Source organism: Neopelma chrysocephalum, unplaced genomic scaffold (genome assembly GCF_003984885.1).
Source record: "Neopelma chrysocephalum unplaced genomic scaffold, ASM398488v2 Primary Assembly neopelma1_43, whole genome shotgun sequence".
Classification (NCBI taxonomy): Eukaryota; Metazoa; Chordata; class Aves; order Passeriformes; family Pipridae; genus Neopelma; species Neopelma chrysocephalum.
The window spans coordinates 16,877,058-16,898,447 of record NW_020897702.1 but is presented as its reverse complement, the minus strand read 5'-3'; the positions used below and the strand labels follow the sequence as shown (position 1 = coordinate 16,898,447).

Here is a 21,390-nt window from a genome sequence, read left to right as displayed (position 1 = left end):
AATATCTATGTATTTTGCCATCAGTGTTATCTTTATTATAAAATCTATGCAGGTAGTATTAGAAATAAATCTTATTGTTTAAAAAGTGTCTAATCCTTTGCTGCATACCTCTAGTTTTACAGTGATGGGTGAATGAGATCCAATAGGAAAATAATGGTCCTCCCAGCCTCAAAAAGGAAAAAATTAAAATCAGTTGCTGTAATGTAGGCTCCTATCTCACACTGCATTTCTATTTTGGCTTCTCTCATCTGGACTACTTTGAGAATTCTCATCAGTAGGAATTCATCCATCTCTGTTCTTTTCTTCCTCCGTGAATTTCAAATTGGGCAGAGCCAGGGGTAAAAACTCCAGTTGCAAGTCCAGACACTGAGGAACACATTCCAATGTGGCTTTACTGATGAACCTCCACCCTAATGCTCACTGAATTTGCACTCCTTTGCAGAAGCTGCCAAGGCAAAGACCCAACTCATTCTCACTAGTTACACATACAACATGCCTATACACCACCTACTAGAAAAATGCTTCCCTCTGAACATTGATACTGATAATTGCAAACTCCTGAACAGTGTCCGCATTGTGAATAAAATTTTAATGTCTTTTCCACTAAAATAGAAAAGGTTGTCACTGGAAAGATGTAAATGAAATCAAATGCACTGTGCTAAATACAGGTGAACCACAGGCATAAGATTTCTTGAGCCATCCGCCACTTGTGTATGCTGGAAACACTACGTGGTACTGCTCCCAAACTTCTGCTGGAGAGCAAGCGGAAGGTTTTCAGCATGTTAGTGATGCTGCTCCATTAGGAGGCACTAGAGAGTTGACTATTTATGCCAGCTAAGTGTCTGACTCCTGCTTAAATGCCCTCTTCTTGGCAAAATAAGGAAAAGAGAGAAAAGAAGAAATAAAGTTGGATGGGCTATTGGATGGAGGAAAAAAAAACGTGCTCCTCAGAATCAAAAAGCTATAAAGTGCCTGTTTCAACCTTTAGCCCTTCCATGGCAATTACGAGCAGAAAACAGCTGTGAAAAGGAGAAGGGAAGGAGAGCTTAAATTTGGATGTTTCAGATTTTCCCCTTTGGAGTGTACTGAAAGCATATTGCAGCTCCTTGCAAGGTTTCTGTCTGCACACATCATTCAAGGAGCCACAGTGCTGAGGACTTCATTCTTACTCTGCTGTAGATCTCATCTCATTCTGCTTTTAGTGACATCAGGGCAAACAAAGGTGGCTCCAGGGAAAGTACTCAAAGGATCACAGTCAACCAAATATACTGGGACCTCTAAAACTGGATTTCGACCTGCTGCCTTGTAAAACAATCAGTAAGAGCATCTGAATGCTTCAGGTATTTGACACTCAGGGTATGTGAATGCAGAGGGAGTGCAACTTCCACATTGTGTGGTATAATAAAAACTTGAGATCCTATCTGCTCGTGTTCATCACTTCTTGCTCCATAAATCATACTTACTCTGCAAACCCACTGAATGCTGAATTGATGCAAGATAGAGAGTTCTCCATGTATGGCTGCTTGCTTGCCAAAAGGCTGTGACTGACATCACGGTGAAGGCTGCCCACTGGTGCTACACAGTTATGCTCACGTTTCCTTAGGTTAACTTCATTATAGAAGTAGACTAGTGAGAGTAACGCTCTATATTTTAAATATAGAATCCCAGTTCTGCAATGTATAATAAAATCTTTAATATGGAGTGTTTTCACCCCAAAGCCATGAGATTTTAAAACCAACAAAAGCAAGAGTCTTTGTAATACATTATGTTTTGTCATCTGGATAAACCTGGGGTTTGGTTTACTGATCCAGCTTTAGAAGACTGAAGTGGAAGAAGTTTGAAGTGGAAGAAGTTTAAACGTTCCACAGATTCTTCCTTCCATCAGCTTTCAAAGCAATTGTGTCTCTCCCCAGCTTCTGTACTTTTTAATTAACAGAAACAACTCCAAAGATCACTCCTGCCACCAATATTGTGTGAGCGCATTTGAGTATAAGTACTGATTATTTGTTGGTATACTGCTGCATCCACAGTCTTAAATAATCATAAATAAAAACATCTGTGCTATGCTTTGGTACATTTCTGTCTGTTTAAACCACAGATGAACTTCTAAGTTGTACAAAACAAAAAAATTGCACTTTTATCTTCCGGAGAGTCTTGCTAGTCCAACAGACTTTCAGCTGAAGGATTCTTTATTGTACTCAAACCTTGTCCCATAAGAGTTGCTGCTGTTGCTCAGTTTATGAAGTATCTTAGAGATTTTGTTTGGTCCACAACAGAAAACTCCAATGGTCTTCCTGTTATCAAAAAAAAAAAAAAAGAAAGAAAAAAAAAGTTATGACATTGTGAATAAACAGTAACATCTAATGATAGACAGAATTGGATTCTGGCCTCACTCATACATAAGTCAACTACATATAGGTTTTACGGTGAGAACAGCTCATTAGGTCATGCAGTTAGTATTACTGAAGCCACCATATCTCTCCCAAGTATCCCCACAATAAACCCTATTACTTATCTGACTATGACAACTCTTAGGAAGAAGTACCTAATCTTAATTTAAAGAAAAATTATTATTTTCCACTCTATTTTTATTTTCATAATTAATCACCTTTTTGTTAAAAATGTGTCTCACTGTAATGACTTCATTAGTGTAACTCATGATTTACACCATCAGGAGATCAAGTCACTAATGGTGATTCGTTACACTCATGAAAACAGAGCACTACTAACCCATGATTATTTCTGGCAGCAGCAGAATAATTTTGCTGCTTTACTTTCACATTAGCATGCAGTTTTTCCTTCAACATCTATATTGGGAAATCTTATGAAAAGTCAAACACAGAGTATGATCCTGTAGGTCTCAGTCCAGGTTCATTAGTTAACCTGACTTTTTCACACCACTCTACTGACAGCAGCTCTTTGCTCTCTGGTCACCTTAAAGATGGCCTGTAAGTCAGATTGATGGTCATACAATATCTAAGGGCTCAGAATTGTAGTCAGCAATAGAACAGGGCACATGCACCACAGAAGGACTGAGCCATTCACAATATTCATCACCTCCCTTTTTTTGAAATATGAGAAGGGAAAGGAAGGAGTGGGGAAAGACAATGAAGTGCTGCCTCTTCTACATCATGAAAAAAAAATCATCATCTTCCTTCTGAAATTGTGCCACTACAAAAAAAAGATCTTAAAGATTTAGTGGAATGAAGAAAAAGCATACAAGAGCGAACATCGTTCTAACTATAGTGATCTACAGCACTCACCAAGAGGCTGAAGACTTGAATTCTGGACCCTGCCTCCAGGACTGCTTCAGTATTTTATCCAATAACTATTTAATATAAAATATTTTAGCACATGCAGGATAATCAAACACAGTTTAAAGCTCACTGTGTATGTGTTTGCTGAGAGAAAGGAATTAACACATACAAGAAGAAATCTTTGATGCATACTGTCAAGTAGACATGCCTGATGTTAGGCAGCTGCTCGAATAGCATGGCAGTGCATACTGTACCACTGCACAGCAACACTGGCATTGTACAACTGCAGATTCAAACATTAAAAAGCATCACAAAGTTAGGTAGGTAGCTGTAGAGGTGCAAGCACCTTACAATGCTGATTTTAATTGCCTTCAATTACATCATCCCTCATATCAATCCATGGCAAATACTTATAACCCATTCTTTTCTCACCCTTATATATACCTATTAAGCTTTCCTGTCCTAGCAGTACTCCTTTTAATGGCAAGGGATGTTGTGCTGGTGGCTAAATTTTCAGCAATAATGAGAGTACTATTGCTCATTGCTCTCAAATAAGATTTCTCAGCACCTGTAGACTCTGAACTTCCTCTAATCTGTGCACACTGGAGAAAAAGGATTCATGAGCTGCCAGCAAGAATCTGTTTTCTACTGTGTATTTAATTGAGAGAATTAATGTTGTTGTTGGTTTTTTATTTTTTTTTCATTAGTCTAATTAGTACAACCAACTGAAAATCCCAAAGAGTTCGTCTGCCCCTCTCCCTTTCATTACATATAAATTGCCACTAAAGTAAAGACATGTCTTAGCAGCACATACTGCTAATGTATTCCCATCCCAGCAACATCCTTACAGGGTACGCAGAATTTTTGGCTAGTAATCAGAACCACAGAAAGGTTAAGTCACAAAAGAGATCTGTGGCTAATAAGGTCTCCGAAACCCTGGTGAACCACTGCTCATGCAGTGAGCCAGAGGCTCTCAGACTTCCTTCGCAGGATACCGAACACCAGCATCTATTCTGGACATCTCTGCACATATCACTTACCTCCCACAGTTCATGCCCCACTTTCTCCCCCACCTCTATCACCCACTTCCCTGATTGCAGATACCTTCGTCCCTGCCAGCAGTGTGGCTCCTCCTCTGTTGTTGTGACACAAGCAGGCAGGTAGCTGAGAGATGCTACTACACGGAGCAGCACTTTACTACCCCGAGCTGAGGGGCTTTAATTGTGTATCAGTTGTCTGGGACAAAGGCTTACTTTGTTGCTAGAAGAAAACAGGCAGCTGTGTAGTGCTATGTCTGAAAATCTTTATAAATACCACTAACATGTTTACAATTAAGGAATCTATGTTCTAGGCCATTCTTTGCAATAATTATAAACATCAGTACAGGATTTTACTCATTCAGAGCACTAAGCAAGTAAAGCTTCAGTGTTCCTATGGCATGAGTAGGACAGCACATATTCCTACATCCATTTTATGAGCAGCTGGAGGTGAGGGAGAGATGAAATGCTTTGCTACATTGAGAAGATACAGTCAGGACTTAAAAAGATCCTGTTTTAAATCCCACATTCATTTCTAGAGAGAGGTTTCTCCTTTACATCACATGAGCAATGTATCATGGTGCTCCATGCCTTTTTCTCCTACAGATATTCATGTCTTTTCTAGGTCAGTCTCCACCTGGAGGACGCGCCCATTTGACCTAAGCAAAATTGAGCACAGTGTAAGCTTTTCATACAGAACACAACTGAACAGGAACAAGGCTGCTGCTCCATCCCCCTAAAAAAAGCAGGGAAAGAAAAACCAGTAATTTGTTGTATTAACAGTCCCAGTGCACATTGCTGGGACTGCAGATGTCATATGAAATATCAACAGTAGATGGCATGCATCTGCTCCTCTTTTCCAGAAAAAAGGATCAGGAACCTGATGCTGGGTTGCCCTATGTCACGCTCTGAAGGTCTGGTAAAGCTCAGACACTTACAAATGCACTTTGCTTATTTGGGACTCAAACAGGAACAACAGCAACAACTCACAAAGCACACAGCAATCAAACGGCTACGCTGTGAGAGCTTTGCCAGCTGCCTGTTATTTATATGCAGCTTTTCCTAAAATCACAAATAAAAACTGGAAAATATCTCAGCTGCACATAAACAAGCCCAAGGGGATGATTGCAAATGTGAAAGCCTGAACATTGGCACCAGATGTTGGAAACAACTTGATTGACCTGTTTTGTTTTGTTTGGGGTTTTTTTGGTCTATGTATTGCAGCAGGGACACCTACGTGGAAAGTTACTGAGAAATAGGAACTGAATTAAAGCTAGTAGCAGACCTAGAAATTGGACTATAGAGAAAAACTGAAGGTCCTGTCTCATCCAAGGAAATATGGAGAATAATCACCAACAATAGGTAAATTTCTGTGGGACAGCTGAGGTTGTTACAGGTTTCAGTACTGTGCATCATGTTTCATGTAACTACGTCTACAGATACAGACCTGTATAAACCCTGATAAAAGGGTGACCAAGGGTGACGAAGACTACATCTTAGCAAGCTGCAGGTAATCAAAAGAGTCAGAACATTATTTAGGTACTAAAAGACACCTTGTTTGAAAATGGTGGCACAATTTAAAGGCCTTATGTGAAAATGCAGAGAAAATGGTACTTGAAATCTAATTAGAAGTAATGTAATGGAAAGCAAAAAAGAAAAAGCAAATATGACTACTACTAATAGTTTAATCTATATTATGTGCACTTACAGCCTTGCAAGGAAGTGGCAGAAATCATCATTTTCATCTTTTAAAACTGCACTCACACAGTTAAATGAAAAAAAAGACATTAGAATGGAGCATAAAAGATCAACAGTCTTCTACGCAGAGGTCTCTGAGCCCAGAGAGTCAGCTTGCTTCCATGACCTATTTCCCTTTCTTTCCCATATTTCTTTACTTTAAAACCCTTCTCCAAGTGTGAGAATTCTACCAGGGATGTCCCTCTGTAGCAGCCTTTGGGACATCCTGGCAAGGGACCCTGTCCACAACATCCTCTATGACCTGATTCCAAGAAAAATATTGCCAGCAGTTCACACTGCCAACGTGACACATTTGGTACTCAGTATTTCTCAAGAACCAGGGCTCAGTGTCCCCAGTCATATCTGGCCTGAGAAGAGTCAATAAGCCATGGGCAGATTTCACTTTGCAAGTGCAAGAGAAGACAAGAAGTTCTTGAGGGAAAGATTTGCAGGTGAATATGCAAGCACTTCTCAACCTTATGCACCCAGATTACTACCAACAGCTACTGTGGTTTGCTCCCACACCACTGACGCTGCCAGAAGTGGATTAGGGAACATTCACACAATCCCTTCTACCAGATCAGCTTTTGAGGCAAAAAACTACCAGTGGGGGGTAAAATACTCAACCAACAAAGCTGGATCTGGACAAAGACATTCCATAGTCTAACTGGTTCTCTGGTTTACAACTGTCTTGTTTCAGACCATAATACATTTTCCTAGCACAGTAAAAAGGCATTGCCAGGTCTTAACAAAGAATAAAAAACTGCCAGAAATCTTCAAAGACAATGTATCCTCTGAATAAAAACAATACAGGTCAGTCAAGTTCTTCCTTGTGAATTTTGTTTGTAAACTAGCACTACAAATCATGAAAATTATAGGAGAAGTCAACAATTTAAAAAAATGCAACCTTATATATAAAACCAGCATATGCTGGAAGCAAGACATTGCCACAGACAAGAACATACGGAAGCTCTGTGTAGTGAGATGGAAATCTGCTACTTCTGTTTCCTGGGCCACTGAACATAGCTGCATAAAAAGCTGAGCTGCTCTGCGTGTGTAAAAAAAAAAAGGTGTTTCTGTTTGTACAGGTTACCTCTCACAGCAAAATATTAGTGAATTTCAACATTATATTATATGATAAAACCTAGAAATATTTTCATACCAACATAGCTAGACACATATACCCCCAGCCATCAAACTGTGGCATCCTTCAAGCAGACTACTACTTACCGCCTGTTACACTTTGCTATGTCATCAAACAGGAGTTTCCACTGGGGTCGTCCAATCAAAAGCCTGGAGTTTAAAGCTTGATATTTTTCACCAATTATTTTCTGCAAGAAACAAAAAAACTCCACTCTGCCTGATTTGCAAATTGCCTCATATCACCCAGGGCTCCATTTCTGACATTGGCTGACTTGCCATATTGCTGAGATATAAAACCTGAGCACAAGTACCAAACAGTTGTGATTAAAACTGCAGCTATTTTCTGCTCTGATACCTCTGCTCATACCTTTTCAATGGGTCTCCTTGGTGTTCATTATACATTGTTCCTCATGCAGCTGCTCATTAATTTCCACATTACTTTTAAACCAATTTATTTAAGCCATAAAACAATAACCATGCTTCTATTACTCATTCCCTCGCTGCCTTTTAATGCTAAGCTAGAAGAAACACTGCTGATGCAAAAATCATATTTCTGCCTGAAGTCTTTTTTTTAACTTTGTACAAGTAACTATTAAGATTACTAGGTCTGAAAAAGTAACAAGGGAAATCTTACTTTTCTGCCTGAGAGTAGTTTGCCAGCTGTTTTGAACTGCTGTAAGAGCAGAAAGCAGCTAAAACTGCTCCCCAGATGGAACCAAATCCATTCCAGCAATGCTAACTCACAGCATTTTGATAAGGTGGAATGCCCTCCCATTGCAGGGCATGGCCCTTCCTTGGTTTGCCGTCCTAATGCGACAGAAAGGCAGAGAGAAGTTAACATCTTATCTAGGCTCCCACATTCCCTCCTATGCTGAACAACCTGACACATTGCTCATACCAATGCAAACACAGAGCCTTGGCCAACTCATCCTCTGTTGGGCTTTTACAGACAGGAAGCATTTGCTGCAGGGTGGGCTTGGCTCCCTCTTACCACACAGGCACAGGGCTTCTCTGCAAAGGGAGCATGAAATGAAACTGCCCTATTTTTGGTAGCAGTCAGCACTTTGGGCTAACAGCAGTGAACACATCAGCTGTATGGCAATGGGGAGTTGAGTTTAATTCCCCCTTGAGAAATTATGAGCAGCATTATGATTTATGTCAGTACTGTTCAATAGCCATAAAAAAGTGTCTTTAAAGAAAGACTTCAACTAAAAAGCTGATTTAAATAAATTCAGCAGCTGCTTGGTCCATAATAGTAGAATACTTTCTCTGAATTGACTATTATTTCAATTTTGCTGCCTCATTGCATTGAAGTCCTGCTTCTGCTTTTAATTTTAAGCTAACAATTACATACCAGGTTCATCAACTAGGTATTTTCAAGCACTCTATTTCAATCAACATATGTTGTCCAGACAGTACATTTGTCATAGTCATAACTACTGTAGCTATCACATCATTTAGACTAGTGTTCCTACCAAAGCTGTGAATGTTATGCTATCTCCACCTGATACCAAGCAGATCGAAATCCTTTGGGTATAGTTTCTCACTGCATTTCATGTTTAAAAAGTAATTGTTAGGCTTGGTTCTAGGCCCCCTGCAGTCATTGAAAAGCTTCCTGACAGAGAAGGGTAAAGACTTGTTTCTAGGCTTATGTGCTAAATAATGTAAAACGAAGATTGCAAGAGTAAATAGTTACAGGAGATGCCAAGATTTGGGGAATTAGCCCAGCCTGGGGTTTGGTAATACATGACAATTGACAGTTCAGTATAATGTTCAGGCTCATACATCAAGAAACTTCTACCTTCTGTCTATATTTGAGGCAATGAAATAAAAAGCTTTTGAAAATAGCTAGTTTCTCTCAAAATATATATGAGAAGATTGAGCTTGCAAGTTCCTAGAACTATTCTGTTTTGATTCCTAGCCCAGAAACAATGTAGATTTCCCATCAAACATTTCCAACTACCTGGTCTGTGGCCTGGTAGGACCTCTTCCCTAGAAAAGGAAGATGTGGATTTCTACCCACACCTAATCAAGTTAAGGGTACCAAACTAGATTGTCTTAATGCTGTAGGGATGGACTGGCTCTCTTTCTCTCTTTTCAGTCATCTGAGTTTATGGCCTCATCTCCTGTTATTAACATCTGCAGTAATCTGCTTTCTACCTTTGACTGACAAGTTTGCATTGCCTATTACTCCAAGGTCTAGTTCAGTTTACAAACAACACTTGGCCACATACCTGTATTCCATCTGTTTGACTGAGGTACAGCTGGATATTTATATAGTCTGGCCGATTCTCCTGCCAAAGCTGGAAGGATGATAAAAACAGCTAGTGAAATGATATTCTTTCTCTTAATCTAAGTGTGAAGTCACTTGTGCCTTCTATGCTGAGGGATATAGGTTTCAGCATCAGTGAAGTAAGCTTTTTAATGGAAAAGATATGATTGCATAGCGCCCCTTTGTGAATGTTGCACATCATGTTGTGTACAAAATATTGGTTTTGGAAGCTACATGGCTCTTACAAGCCACCTGAAATTGCAAATCCCTCTCCCTTCTTGATCTGTCTACTGTCCAACACCTAAAGGCCATTCAGACTTCCCAGCCTGCATGTGCTTCTTCCATCTTGCAAAGTAGGATGGACACAGATAAGTGCAACAGTGTGCAGTTAAATATTGGTCATAGATACTCAAACTGTTTCATGCAGCTCCAAGAATAAATGGAGCCTGGGTCAGGCAGCCCAAGCAGAACTACCACTGGAGCTCATTTGTTTTGAGCAAGGCTACCATTCTCTATAGCATGCCAGTTGTGTGGTGTGGACATACCTTGCATTTAAGTTGTCAGTATCCCTCCAAACACCCATTACCTTGTTATGCAACATACAGAGCAGATCTGCAAACCAGCGAAAAGATTCAATGTCCCTGCACACCCAAATGAAGTAGAGTCTTCTGAGCTTGTAGCATTTCCAGCCGTCCCTTGAAAATAAAATGTGTGGGTAATTGAAAATTATCATTTAAAAAGAAACATTAATTAATACGCTTTATATTCATTAACAGAAACATGAATTTCCATTAAAGGCTTGTTGTTCTTCAAGCTATGATACATCAGACACTGAATTGACCAATGCAGCCTATTCAGATGATTCTGAGAATATTAAATCTCTATTGCAGAGCTAACAGCCATCACAGATACGGCTTCCAAACTAGAAGTTGTCAGCAATACAGATAATTTGGGCAGCAAATACGGATTCATGCATCATCATCATCAAACTTTTATTTTAAAGAAAAGGAGACATTCTAAGTTCAAGTGTATTATGTCGATTCATTACTAGGTTTATAAAGCGACCCATAAGTGGAAAGTATTGACAAATGCAATAATGTCAAGACTTAATTCTGCTTTTATATGTGAAAGGCTCTGGTTGATTATAATTAATAATAGTAGCAAAATCACAAAGACCAAATCAAATCAGGGCTTCATTGTGTTAGGGGACTGTGTGATATATTACAGACCTTAGGAAATGCTGGTGGGTAAAGTGCAGCCACAGGCAGATTCTGGCATACCATTTACAAAAACAGGACTCTTGTGTCAGATTTCTAATTTAATTAAACCACAAATAAGCACAAAGGAAGGATTTGAATGAACTGGTAAATAAAATAGAAATGAAAAATGACCTGATGATCAAGGAGTTCAAATAAAGCACAAATATTCATGTTGGAGTGCAAAAATGAGAATTGGAAAGAATGCATCAAACTCAATAGTCCCCCTGAAGAAACCATCATCTAAGCAGATACGGAGTTTTGTGGACTGTGGAAGAATATGTGTTTTGGGTTTTATGTTATGTTTCCTATTTTATTGTATAATTTCCCTTATATTGTACCCCAGTTTTCTGGTAAATTTTCTTGTTCCTTGTGGCCCTGAACGATGTTCTCTCACTGGTTGTTTTTCGCTGCATTGCAGTGTTTTTCCCTATATGGTTGTGCCCTCCTCTTAGTTTGCATGCTCTGCCCTTGCTCCTCCCCAGTTATACCCTTTTTCTAGAATGTTCTTGCCCTACCCTATATAAGGCGAGCGCCATTTTAATAAAGAGGTCATTTCACCTTGGACCCTTGAAGTGTGCTGACCCTTTCTCCCCTTGCAAGCTGTCATATACAGGAAGTATTTTCTTAGTTGGCCAACACTGTTTTCTGTTGTTCTAATTACTGAAATGGTCAGTGAATAGATTGTTTCCTCCTTTTCCTCTGAAATAATTTTCAGATAGAGAAGGCCTGTTCACTTCAAATGCTAGTCCTAGGAGCCAAGCCTGGTCAAAAAGCTTTCATGATACACCTCACCATACCCATTGGGCATTATTCCAAACTCTAGAGTTGGAATATGTATAATTAGAAGAGTACAGTAATAATAGATCTATTTAAGTGATGGTTCCAACCACTGTCTTGCCTCCTCATACCTCTCCCTGCCCTGAGGAGCAAGGATAGAGATATCAGCAGCACTTCAGCAGCATGGAGAGGCTGAGAACTCACCTTTCATGTAAAGTCCTCACAGAGAGTAAAAAAAAAAAAAGACTGGGGAGTACAGTGTCTTTCAAGTCCTGATTTTAACTTTTTTATTTATAAATTGCTGACCTGCCAAACAAGATTTCCTCCATCTTTTTCTGACTGCCTAGCCTAAGACAAGCCCTTAGGAAGGGTCATAATCTGGTCAGATGTGACGAGAACTATAAGCAGTAGAAAATAAGTGCCTTTCACCATAAAAAAGGACAAAAGAAGAAAAAAATGCAAGGCATTTTGTATTGAGATGCCGCAGCTCAGTAACAAAACACCACTCATGGTGATGAAACATTGCAGCTGGACAAAGAGGCAGGACTGCAAGACTTCATGAAACAAGTCAAGCATAGATTTAAAATAGCATCTCAGACACATATGCCTGGTCTACATCCAGCAGAATATATTATGCAGTAAAGGTGCAATCCCCCATTACAACCCAATCCACATGTATATAATACTTCTTGAATGTTTCTGTGTTATTTCTGCTCAAAATAAAAGCCATTATTTACAGACTCTACTGCATGAAAGCCACTAGCTTTCCTTAAAGTACGTTGTATTTTCTTAAAATAGGGCATAGGGTTCAACAGCTAAGTGGAGGGAAGGGCAGGAGCAGGAACATAATGGAGCAGGAAACAAAAGACCACCTCAACAGGCTTCTGATCTTCCTCAGACACGCATGTCCTTGACACAACAGGACTGGCCTTGCTGTTCTGCAGTGCTGGCATTGTAAGGCAGTTTGCATGTTCATACCAATTTCTGCTTCCAAGCCAGGGCAAAGACACGGACAGGCCATCCACTAAAACAGTGCTTTGTTGATGTTTAAATACAGAGGAGGGAAGTAGACTAAGACTGTTACTTTTCCCCAAAATGATTCCTCTCTCTATTGTATGGTGCACAAGGGGAAGAGTGGCTACAAGGGCAGGTTATGGAACCGGCTCCTTCGAAGCCAATTTATGGTTTTATGCAGATAAATGGACATTGCCAAATCCTTTGGACACTACAACTCTCTGGCAATGTCTGTGCAAGTTCCTACATCCTCTGATAACTGGTAGAGGCAAACATCTCATTACCTGCTGATGGCTCATCATTGTGATATGTGACATTTTTGCTAAACACTGTCAAGGATAATCTATCACGAGGAAAACAGTAATTTTATTCACCTGAACTCTAGGCTTTCAGCAAAAAATGTACCCTAGTTTTGAGAGGATGATCCACACACTCTAAAGAAAAGAAAATGAGGAAGCACAAGATGCTCTTTGAGGTCTTTTGCACTATGAGACAGGTGAGGCTAATAACTTGCAGTAGCACTTAGCACTGTCAGGTCCAGCTCAGATTAAGGACATAAAAAGGTTCACAGCATCTAAATTTATTTCAGCTTCACTTTGGAGTTAGAGCTGATCATTGGCATGTTCATCTTGGAACAAATGCTTTAGTTGTGCATTTTAAAGCCCTTGCAAAGCCATTTAGCCTCTCAGCACCTCAGGGAAGGTTTGCTGCTTTGGTTGGCTGTTTATACCGGGCTTTTGAAACAGGGATGCTTAACCTGTGACTGGAGCTCTTAGCCAATACTCTAACAAATAAAAAGAAATCAATAGCAAACACGAAAGCAAGCCTATTTCACACAGCATAAGATTTGGTGGGAATCATGTTGTCAATGCAACAGAAGAACAAGAGGCAAAAGGTTTGATCTGCATAGAATGTCAAAAGCTTTAAATTAAAATAAAATTTTAAAAAGGAGAGAGAGAGAAACAAGAAGAAAAAATAATAAAACAGCATACCTAAAATTTAAACTTTTCAAATGGAGTTGAACATTGGAATATTATCTGAATTCAGGTTGATCCCTTTCTTTTAAAACCTTAAACTTACGTATTCACAAAAGTCAAATCAGGAGAGCTGGCCCTGCATTTCCAGCAGAAAGACTGTCACAACTGCCTGACTTTCAAAAACTCACAATTATAGTCTGCAGCCTCATCTAAGATGGGACTAGGGGAACAAGCCTAGCTGAAGGACTGTGACTACATTAATCACAGGCTAGGTTGGTGGAAGGATACAAAGGCAAGTGACACTGTCCCAGTCCAGGTGCATTACTGGCAAAACTCTGCCACAACTCTTTGGGTTACACAGCCAGTATGAGATAATTTATGCCCTTCAGGGACATCCCAGCCCTCTAGATCTCTCCAAGGAATAATTTGCTTATGCCAATTTTTTAAGACTCAAAGTTTTTCTGACATGCACTGATATTGTAAATTGGGGGGAAATGGCTTTAAAAGGCCAGCTCACTTACAGCAGTGTGTTGAGTACTGATGCAAACGGTGTAACTCCAATACCTCCAGCCACGCAGAGACTGACCTCGTAGTTCAGGGCTTCCTCAAAGGGACTTCCAAAAGGTCCATCCACATACAGTCTGCATAAAGAGCAAAAAGGACACTTTTAGAGAAAGTTGCTAAAATCAGAGAGAGGAAAAGAAAAGTGAGCTGGAATTAAAAGCCTGGAAAGCTTTATGTGGACAGAAATGAATGTACAGGTGGTATGAAAAACTGCTATATAAAATCTCTTGGCGCATTCCATCATTAGACAAGCTATTTTTTAATCAAACAAGTGGAGGTGACTAAATTATGGCTGCCTTTTTTGTCTGGCATTACATGGCAAAGAAAGTGCTGCACTAGAAACAACAACAACTTGGTGGGTCTAAGCAGGATTGAAAAGAATTTGGCTAGGCCAGCCTGTGAGGTTCATCTTATACAGGTTTTCTGAAGAGGGAGAAAAATTGCCAAATTGTTCCTCTTTGACTCATGCTTCTCATTATTATAACCATTTTGTTCACTTGTTTTCAAAGATTATTTAGGAGACTGTGTATACTCTACATAATGAAAGGGCATAAGCTTCTCCTTTATAACATCAGCCAGAGAATTAAAGGCAGAGGAGACTTCTTTTTTCCCAGACAAAGTCTTCCAACCCTCATCTGATTATTTCCTTTTGAGGGTTGGATTTTAGCCATAATTTTAAGTTCTCAGTCTGATCTCATTTCTTTTAGTTTTGTGGTTTGATCCTTGGAATCATCTTACCAGTCAAGACAACATCTTGTTTGGGTGTCTTTGGCCAATATGATCCTTTTTAGGAAATTTTTTCCAGATCTCTGCTATTGATGACATCTGGATGCCTAATATGTTAGGATCCTTCTTCAACAATGTCTTAACTGAACACAGATAAGCACTACTTTCTGACAGATCTGGAGGGCAATCCTTAACTATGCCCTGTCCTATAAACTCCTTTCTTGGTGTCCTGCCTGAAGAGAAAGGGAGAAGACACTGGCACAGCCACAGACATGATCAGAAGGCATTGGAAATGTTGACAGTAAATTTTTTTAAGTAACAAAACTTTATAACTAGGCAATCTGCAACCTAAATATGCTTATTCTCATTTCTGTCTTTATTCTCTACAGAATTCTACAAACCTTCTCTTGGAGAATCTCAAAGGTTTTCACAGTCAGGTATGTTAGTTCCAGCATGATGGGAATATTGGAAAAACAAATCCACTCCTTACTTAGTACAGATAAATTCTTTTGCAAAATTGGGCCAAGACAAACTTAATTGGCCATGTGTATACAATATAAACAGAACTTTAAGTATCTGCTCATTAAATGTTTCCTGTTACATAATGCTTTATACCACATTTGCTTAACAAGGGTTTATTTTCCACTAATGAAATGATACCACTGCTGGTGCAGAGTGCAGCAGCAGCTGCTTTAAGAGATCTAAATGTTGCACTGTCATTTGACTGAGCAGGTGAAGGAACATCTATTAGTTAAATAAGCAACAGGGGAAATGTTCAGAAGCAGGTCATTACAGTGAAATAAATCTGGCCCACAGGACATTCTGAAAGAAGTCCACAAATGTTATGGGTCTCAGATGTATATGTAACAGATTTAACCGAGACCAAATTTTGGGATATCAGAGTATGTCAAAAAGAAAAAAAACAAAACAACTGGATACCAAAGACAGGCAACCGAGGTCCCGTGTCATTCCTGGCATACCTCTTATACGTGTTATCCTAAGCAGACCGTGCCTAGCTGGTGAAATCCAGAGAATTGCTCCTAAAGGTATGAAGGGCGAAAGCACAGGCCTGAGGGAAATTCCTTGCATTTTGGACAAGCAGCACTAACTTTTCTCTGGATACAGAAAGCCAACATTTTGAGTGAAAAACACAAGCAAAAAAACATAAAAACAAACTAGCAAAACACATTTTTCCAGAAATGACCACGGTGGATGTGACAATAATCATATACTGTAGGGGTACCACTTAGCATAACTGCACTATTTGAGGACTACCTGAAGTATGTATGTCTGATTTCAGAAGCGATTAAGCAATTCCTGGGAAGTCTGAGTGCCACTGAATATCACTGACATGATCAGGAGCTGAAACATGCAAAAACTAGATCCAGTCACCAGAAACTAGTCAAGCACAGTGCATGCCAGAAATTTAAGAAATAACCTGCAATTAAATATGAATTTTGGTCGGATTGCTCCAGTTTGTGGTCCATTAGCCCCATCTGGCCTGCAAAATATTTCTATTTGCCCACTGTGTCTTCCTCTGAGGGAGTGAGGAGTAGTTGCTTGGATAGCAAATGCAGTCAGAAAGCCAAGAACCTTCTGCTGTGTCTGCATGTGGTCCAGAACAGAACAGCCAGAAGTCACTGCTTCCAAGTGTGAGAAAGAGAAATGGGGAAAAAGGTGGAGAAATATTGCTACTGAGTTAACCCACTCCACAAGACTGCTTGAAAAGACTGATTCCGAGGATAACATTATCTCCCTGAAAGATTTTGTTGGGTATCATAAACATGCACCATTTTAATATGGGGATAATTAAACTGAGATAAATGTGGCCCTGATGTTAATGGCAGTGGTCATTTAGGAATTGAACCTTCTTTTATTCAAGTCAGTGAAAGCAAGAAACCTTCTGATGCCATATCAAAAGGCACAGGGTTGAACAGAGCAGTGATTCAGTCATAGACTTCTGCAGAGATTATGCAATTTTTGTTTCCTGTCAACATGTTCCTCTTTTCATTTGGTAGGACTGAAAAGTTTTGCATAAAAGGAGTTCATTATTGCAAATGAAATCTCACAGTACTCAATAAAAAGACAAGTCAAGTCAAGGGGGGGTAAGATGACTTTTTGTTTCCTGAGTTGTGCCCCAGATATATCACACTACTATGCTATGCTCTCCTATCCCCCCAGCTTTAATTTAATTAACATGAAGGCAGGGAATGGAATTTTACTAAAAGTTAAGAAATTGACCCTTCAGGCAAACTTATTCAAATAATGAGTTGTTCTTTCCACATGTATTCATTTCCAGACTTAGTAGTGCTCTCACTTATTCTGGCACAACTTCTTTGCTCAGAAACAGAAAGAAAAGCCCTTCAAAACAGAATACACCACAAAAAATAGCAGAGCACATTATTAAAAAGCATCTTACAGATAGATGGTCAAAATAGTTAAAGCACATTTCTGCAGTACAGTGGTACCAAAACAGCCCAGCAAGCACTAAACCAGCTCATTCCAGTGCTGGGCAATGCAACTGCAGTAACATGGGGCTGTCCCTAAACTGGGTGACACTGTCTCAGGGACAAAGGCAGCTGTACTGGTTTTGAGATCCAAGTTATTATCTTCCATAAGGAATTGCACAGTGATGTGTGGAGATACCTACTCATCCCTCTTGGACTTGGATCTCCGTGGTGTGCTTTACTTCAGGATGTAGGTGCCCTTGGAAAAGTTTAATGCTTACATTGTACTTCACTATCTACCAGTAAATGATGATAACACCATTTTTTCCCAGGCTCTCTGGGACTTAGTAAAATATTATCTGGGATATTAGTGGAATAACAGATGGATAGGGGAGTTATTTCAAGAAATTGTAGGAAATTTTAATTAAAGACGTATCATCATTTGGAAGCTGAACAAAATGCTTGGATACAAAGTACTGTATAGAGGACAAAAAGTGAAGTCCTAGTCTGGTTGAAGCTTGTGGCAAAGCTCTTACCATTGTCAAAAGAGTAAGGATTTCACCCAGTAGCATGAGATTTTATATCCTTGGTATTCAGTTCTTACTAAGACCCACAAGTAGGTATCTTTGTGTGAGCATACTAAGTTCTGGATAAGCTACATGAGACATAGTCAAACAGCTAATGGAGCTGAATCCCTCCCAATTCCTTATAAAACTCCTACATCATTGACTTCAATAATTAAACAACCCTCCTACCATGCTTGTTCTTCTCTTTTACTTGTCCTATCAAAACAACAGCTAAGTACTGATGGATACAGCCTGAGAACTCCAAGGAACCAAGCAATGGCTGAAGCAGTTTCCTTATGTTCTTCTGCTGCTGTAACTCTGATGCACTAGAGAGATACAATCCCCTCTCTCTGATAACTCACAATACCAGCCTCCACCCCCACATGACAAATATTCAAAAAAGCGCCTCCATGTTCCACCCACATTTCCCTTCATGCCTGGGAGGGACTCTCAATAAACATCTGAAGAGCTATTTCATTATCTCTCTTCAAATTCCTTCTTAAGACTCCTCTTTCCTCTGATATCTGAAAAAACAGGCTACTGATGTGCTCACTGTAGTTTAGTGAAATTCTGGCTCAGTACTGTCTCACTGTTTCCCTGAATTTGGCTGTCTGACTGTATCCATCTATTGTCTCCTGTTTCTCCAGTTTAAGTTGGTTTGTCTCTCTGCTGTGTGACTTTGTTTATCACGATGGCTTCCTGATGCATGACTGTTTCTTCAGGGCACTAGGATAATTGACATCAGTGAAGAATTACTGGAAACTATTCAAATCTAAACCTTGTAGCAGAGACAGTCTTTCATATGGTAGGCCTGCAGACAGCAAAACTGACTACTGCAGTGTTCTAGAACATTTTGGAGTCCAAGGCTCATTTCACAGTTTTCAGTAAAAACTTAGCTGCAACAAATTATGGGATTTTATTTTTCGAAGAAGCTGCATTTATTACCACCAGAGATTTTCAAATATTTTCTGAAGCAAAAATCAAGACAGCTACTTCATTTTTTAAGTCAATATACAATACTTCATGTCGTTATTTAAGCCTCAATATATGAGTGTAAACTCTGATGTTACTTTTCCAGAGGGGTTGTGATTACTGACAACATTTTAGTACCAAAAGCCTTTTACAGAAGAAGAACTACCACTAAACAAAGCACACCATCCTTGGTTCATATGGATTTCCAAAACTACAATGGCTTTCAAGGTTTAAAAGTGTCACAAAATGTGACATCTGGCATGTGAGATCAGAGATTCCCATGTGTTCTTCTGAAATTGTGAAGAATGATGTTTCCATTAAAGAAATCATCAGCCCCTTAGACAAGTAAGACTGCAAAACCCAATGGGTCCAATTAACTTTACATACTATTTTGCGCAAGATTGAAAAGGGTTGTGATTCTAATTCAGGTTTCATTAGGCATTTTCTTCTGATTTTATTAAGTGCCTGAGTTTAATTTCTGATTGATCATTCACATTTTTTCCCTTCAACTTTAAACATATTCCTACAATATATACCAGAAATTGTAAAAGTTTCCTTTTCCCTTCTATAGAAGATGATTTCTTGATCAGTTAGTGAAGCATCTGATTATAACAACATAGATGGCTCCAAACTCTACAGAATCAATTAGAATCAGATTTTCTTCCCATAGAAACACACCAAACTATGATTTTTAAAATTGTGTAAGAGCCATTGGTTTTAGTAATTCTTAATTCTATTTATTTCTCCTTGACTGGACAAAACAAAACAAAATCATCTGTTCTTTAGCTTATTATACTCTCAAGGGCCCAGAGATGACCAAATAAGAAATTCCAGTTTTACAACATCTTTAGCAGGAGAAAATAGAGTTGAAGGCATGATGACAAGGGCAAGAAAGTGGAAGAGTGGAGCAGGCACCTGCATTTTCATGGATAAGGCTCCTCCTGTAAACCCCTAATTGAGCTACATGGTTTTCTGTGAGACACAGTACAGGTTCAAAAACAAGATACCACAGGAGTAGGCAGGAACATTATAGCAGCAAAAGTTGTACAATTACCTATTGGGAATCTGACTTGTAACAGAGGAGTGAGGAGGATGGCAGAGAACAAGAAAAGAACCTCCTAACTATGAAGAAGATCTTGAAAAAAGCATGGAGATTGAACTGCCACTGATGGCAACAGAAAACAGACTTGCACAGCTGACAGACAACCTTGTAAATGAGGCTCTTCCTTGCTCATGACTCCTAGAGAAATCTTAAGGCAACTTCTCAGACCAAGTTAATTTTCCTCAGAATTGAATAAAATTATCTAAACATTGCCTAGAATATTTATTGAGAACAATATTTCTGATTACTCATTGCTGACTATCACAGGGTAAAAGCAACATTTTACACTCTTCACTTACTCCATTAAAAAGGTCTATAAAACCACTATGAGAACTACAATCAACTATAATTATGTATTGAGGCAACTTTGTTCTCTTAAAGTACATGTACTTTCTGTTCCATATTCTGGGGTCAATATTCTTAATTAATGTAGTATTAATTCTTCTCCATGGCAGCCTTTTTATGGTCATTTTTTATAAAATGTTTCCAAAATGTATTCACTTGATTAAAGATCACATAATTTAATTTTATTATAACAAGAAATCCAATTTTAGACTTTTTTCCTTACCAATTACAGTTTTTATTTTGTGAAGTGCCTTGCCTCTCTGTAAACTTGTGTCCTACCAATTCTGCCCCAGCTAATAAAGAAAAATAAAGAATATTTGTGATTACTATTGCAACTAATGACCTGTTGCAACCTGCCTTTTGAAAATTTAGGTTGTTACATGATTAAGTGATAAAATGCTGTAGACCAGCAACCACAATCAGGTTGAATGATTTGACTTTATTTCTTCACAACTCATTCACTGACACAGTAGTTATCTGCCTGTCTCACTGCAAACAGAATTTCTGCTTTAGAGTAATCCACTTCTGTATTTGATCTTTGGTCTCTTTCAATACTTACAGGAAGCTTTTTGTTGCCTATACCATTCCCTTTGGGGATCATCTCAGAGTTGCCATCTAATACACAGCATGGAAATAGTGCCAATATTAGCCCTCTTCCTCGCTTGGTAAATTATACTGACTGGGATAGGATATCCCATGTCTCCACATCAGTGTAAGTACCTGCAGCATCAGTATCTGTAGAAGCCTAGAAGACAAGGGGGCTAACGTGTATGTTCCAAACACCACTAGTTGGATAAATAGCTGTGGAGCCAAACAAGGACTGTTGGCAACCACAGTCAAATATCGTTGATAACACACTATGAGAAAGAATAGAATGTGGCTGGAGAAGGGACCAGACACAGGTAGGGCAGCACTTTTCCGGGACAAATGTCCTTGTTCTGGCTCCTGGAGAAAAACACAACATAATCAACCTCCACTACACCTTTGGGCTGGGAAAACAAAAGTTGGCTTCAGCTGACGAATCCGAAGGATGACAAGTGCAGGATTTAAAATCGCAGCTATGTATCTGCAGAAAAAACAGGGGAGAAGAGAAGCAGCTGACTGGACTGCTGGAAGATAGAGCTGGCAGTAGATCAATCTGAAGACAAGGCCAGGCACATCACAGTTCCCTCCAAAGTCAGCCCGCTCAGGCTCT

General features: G+C 39.3%; 1 protein-coding gene across 2 annotated transcripts in view; it reads right to left on the bottom strand.

The window, feature by feature from the left end:
• Positions 1–54: 54 nt before the first annotated feature.
• NOX4 (NADPH oxidase 4) overlaps positions 55–21,390 on the bottom strand; it is a 107,224-nt gene continuing 85,888 nt past the window's right edge. For both annotated transcript variants that reach the window (XM_027677462.1, XM_027677463.1), the window contains exons 14-18: positions 13,995–14,114; positions 10,033–10,141; positions 9,409–9,477; positions 7,262–7,362; positions 55–2,294 (exon numbers count right to left, since the gene is read on the bottom strand). In XM_027677462.1, coding sequence (XP_027533263.1) covers positions 2,174–2,294; positions 7,262–7,362; positions 9,409–9,477; positions 10,033–10,141; positions 13,995–14,114 — 520 coding nt within the window. In that variant the 3' untranslated portion in view covers positions 55–2,173. The remainder of the gene's footprint in view (positions 2,295–7,261; positions 7,363–9,408; positions 9,478–10,032; positions 10,142–13,994; positions 14,115–21,390) is intronic.